General features: G+C 46.2%; 1 protein-coding gene across 1 annotated transcript in view; it reads left to right on the top strand.

Moving 5' to 3' along the window:
* Window positions 1-4,118, top strand: part of LOC109968502 (WD repeat-containing protein 26-like) — a 123,089-nt gene that overhangs the window by 36,542 nt on the left and 82,429 nt on the right. Inside the window, exon 10 of the mRNA XM_020614811.1 lies at window positions 893-1,012. Coding sequence (XP_020470467.1) covers window positions 893-1,012 — 120 coding nt within the window. The remainder of the gene's footprint in view (window positions 1-892; window positions 1,013-4,118) is intronic.

Raw genomic sequence — 4,118 nt, 5'->3', positions numbered from 1 at the left:
CTCCTTTATCAGCTCAGCTACATAGCTACTTCTCAACAGCTGGACTCTGTCCATCTTAACATCCATCGGCCCCCCTTCTCACTCCTTCTGGGAACTCTCTACAGCCTTCCTGGAAACCAGGAAGCCTACCAAGATCCTCACAGAAGAACAGGGAGTTTATCTCTGACCATACTTAGGCTTTAACTAGGATTCTAAGTATTAATTATATAACCACTTACATAAGCTCATTGACCACCTCACATGAACTTAATAAACACATAATCACTCACTCTTCCTTACACAAGCTAATACCAAATAAGGTCTATATGAGCTACATACTGTTTTATTACCTATTTCCTCTGGAATCTGGTTTATTTTTCACCACTACATAAGCATAAGTGGTACAAACAAGAAAAATACAAGCACACATGTTCTTAAAGAGCCGAACATTTTGATACCTGAATGGTTTTTCTAGGTGAAAGTATGCTGAAGAAATTAAGTACCAAAAAACGGATGCAAGAAATCAGAATAACAAAGAAGAGGATAACAATAGTGTGGATGCTTACTCAGCATCCACACAATAATAAAAAGAAAAAAAATGGTGGGGCTGCTAAACCATCCATACAATAAAGAATAGGATAACATAGTATGGATGCTTCACAGCATCCACACAATAATAAAGATTAGGATAACATACTGTGGATGCATTTCTCTATCCACACAATAATTGGATAACATAGTGTAGATGCTTTGCCGCATCCACACCATAAAGAACAGGAGAACATAGTGTGGATGTTAAGCATCCACACAATAAGAAATGGGTCACAGGAATACAACCATAAAATCAGTGTGTTGTAGAATGCGTGGTTTCTCATCTTTTCATTCAAGCTTCTCTCTCTATTTGACTGTGTAGACGGGAGAGTTACGAACGAAGATGAGTCAGTCTCATGAGGATAGCTTGACCAGTGTTGCCTGGAATCCAGATGGCAAACGCTTTGTCACTGGCGGCCAGAGGGGCCAGTTCTACCAGTGTGTGAGTATTTTTAACAGAACACACATTATGTTTGTTATGTGGCAGGCAGGGCTAATTTACAGACATTATTTTAGCAAGAAGAAAACATACACTACCATTGCCAGTCCAGTTACCAAGCCCAGTCCAGCTCACAGTTTGTCTGATATTGATGCTATGATGATGGTGTACTTTGAAAACATGCTATAAATGTGTTTTCCTTCCTTTTGCCTGATTTAAATGCTAACGTGCTGCTTGTATCCACAAGAGGAACCTTGGATATGTAATTAAAGTGCCATAGCCCTTTATCAAACACTGAAGCTCTTGATTTGAGTTTATCTGGGATGATACATAAAAATATGGTTTTAAGATGGCGCCGACAGCAATGGCAGCCTTGGTTACTTGCGCTCTCTTGTGTTTGTTGTTTTTCTTTGTTTTCTCAATGTTTTGCAACCCATCCCAGATTACTTTTAAAAGAGAGGAACTGTTAAATATCAGACAACTCACGCCAAACTACCTTTCTCCGATTTTTTTGAACGAAGAATGCTGTATGGACATTCTGATTGGAGGCGCAGTGGCAATCTACGGGATCTGGAAGAAACACTGGCACGTGGCACTTAGTGAGCCACCTAGCAAATCTCCCCTCCCTGGTCAACAAGATGGATGAAATTCTTCTCCTCAACAGGACTAACTGACTTTGCATGCTCTGCTGCTTTGTGCTTCACGGAGGCCTGGCTGAGCGACTCCATCACGGACAGCGCAATACAAGTACCAGGCTTCCGGGTGTACAGAGTGGATCGCGTAATGGAGCTGTCTGGGAAAACGAGCTGGAATCTGTTTCTACTTAAATGAAGGTTGGTGGACAGATGTCACAGTGCTACTGAGGACATGTAACACAGACCTAGAGACTCTTGTTATCAATTGCAAACCTTTTGCAAACTGCAAACCTCCCTGTGAATTTAACAGCTTCATTCTAATTGGAGTGTACATAAAACCACAGGCCCATGCTAGGCAGAACAGATAACTAGCCTGGAGCTAGAACATCCAGACTCTCCACTCATTGTTCTAGGGGACTTTAACAGGGCAAATCTCTCCCACAAACTGCCCAAATACAGACAGCATGTTACCTTTCCCACCAGGGACCAAATCACACTGGACCACTGCTACACAACAATAAAAGATGCCTATCACTCTGTCCCCCGTGCAGCCCTCGAACTCTCTGATCACTGTATCTTCCATCTTATTCCAACCTACAGGCAGAAACTTAAAGCTGCGAAGCCTGTAGTCACAACAGTGAAGAGCTGGACTGAGGAGGCTAAGTCAGAGCTACAGGCCTGCTTTGACTGCACAGACTGGAGTGTATTTGAGACTGCAGCTACAGACCTTGATGAACTCAGTGACACTGTGTTATCTTATATCAGCTTTTGTAACAATATGTGTGTGCCCAAAAAGTCCTGCACATACAACAGGAACAAGCCCTGGTTCACAGCAAGACTCAAGCAGCTTCGTCCTGCCAAAGAGGAGGCCTACAGAAGTGGGGACAGGACTCTGTACATCCCAGGCCAGGAACACATTGACAAGGGAAATCAGAGCAGCAAAGAGGAGCTACTCTGAAAAGATGAAAGCTCAGGTTTCAGCCAATGACCCCTCCCTGTTCTGTGTGGGGGAGCCTGAAAAACATAACTGGCTATAGGAAATCATCCCCCCTGCTGTGGAGGACCATCCACTAGCAGACAACCTGAATGTGTTCTACTGCAGGTTTGACAAACAACACTCCCCCCTCACCCTCCCCACCTCAGATCCAGCCGCTGCTCCCCCAACAATCTCCACCCTTCCCTCCAGCCCCCCACCTCTAAAGATCTGTGAAAAGGATGTATGTGGCCTCTTTAAAAATCAAAAGATCAAAAAGGCACCAGGCCAGGATAGCGTGACCCCCCCTCCTGCCTGAAAGTGTGTGCTGATCAGCTGGCCCCATCTTCACACTTATTTTCAACAGGTCACTGGAGCTATGTGAAGTCCCCTCCTGCTTCAAATGCTCCACCATCATTCCAGTCCCCAGTCTATCAGTGGACTGAATGACTACAGACCTGTCGCCATGACATCTGTAGTTATGAAGTCTTATGAAAGACTGGTGTTGGCCCACATGAAGGACATCCGTTAACCCCCTGCTGGCCCCCGGCAGTTCGCCTACCGGGCAAACATCTCAGTGGACGATGCAGTTAACATGGCACTGCATTACATCCTGCAACACCTCGACTCCCCAGGGACCTATGCACAAAGAGGGCCCCTCTTTGTGGACGTCAGCTTGGCATTCAACACCATCATCCCGGACACCCTCCACTTCAAACTGACCCAGCTCATTGTGCCTGCCCCCACCTGTCAGCAGATCACTAGCTTTCTGACAGACAGGAAGCAGCAGGTGAGGCTGGGAAAAACCACATCCAGCACCCAGACAATAAACACAGGCGCCCCCCAGGGATGTGTGCTCTCCCTTCTGCTGTTTTCACTCTACAATGACTGCATCTTGAAGGACCCCTCTGTCAAGCTCCTAAAGATTGCTGATGATACAATGGTCATTGGTCTCATTTGAGATGGTGACGAGTCAGCCTACAGATGGGAGGTTGAGCAGCTGGTCCTGTGGTTTAGCCGCAACAATCTGGAGCTGAACATGCTCAAAACAGTGGAGATGACAGTGGACTTCAGGAAGACTCCCACCCCTCACCATACTTGGCAGCACTGTATCAGCAGTAAAGTCCTACAAGTTCCTGGGCTCCACTCTCTCCCAGGACCTGAAGTGGATGTCCAACATCAGGACCATCATCAAGAGGGCACAGCAGAGCATGTACTTCCTGCACCACCTCATGAAGTTCAACCTGCCCCAGGAGCTGCTAATACAGTTCTACAGAGTAATCATTGAGTCCGTTCTCTGCACCTCCATCACTGTCTGGTTTGGCTCAGCAACCAAACAGGACAAGTACAGACTTCAGTGGACAGTTAGGACTGCAGAAAAGGTCATTGGTGCAAGCCTGCCCTCCATGGAGGACCTGTACACCTCACAGCTCACGAGGAGGGCAGAGAAGATTTCTGCAGACCCCTCACACCCTGGACACAATCTGTTTGAACTCCTCCC

This window comes from Monopterus albus, unplaced genomic scaffold, assembly GCF_001952655.1.
Source record: "Monopterus albus unplaced genomic scaffold, M_albus_1.0 scaffold151.1, whole genome shotgun sequence".
Taxonomy (NCBI): domain Eukaryota; kingdom Metazoa; phylum Chordata; class Actinopteri; order Synbranchiformes; family Synbranchidae; genus Monopterus; species Monopterus albus.
The sequence above is the reverse complement of the archived record's forward strand: the minus strand, read 5'-3'. Positions and strand labels throughout refer to the sequence as shown.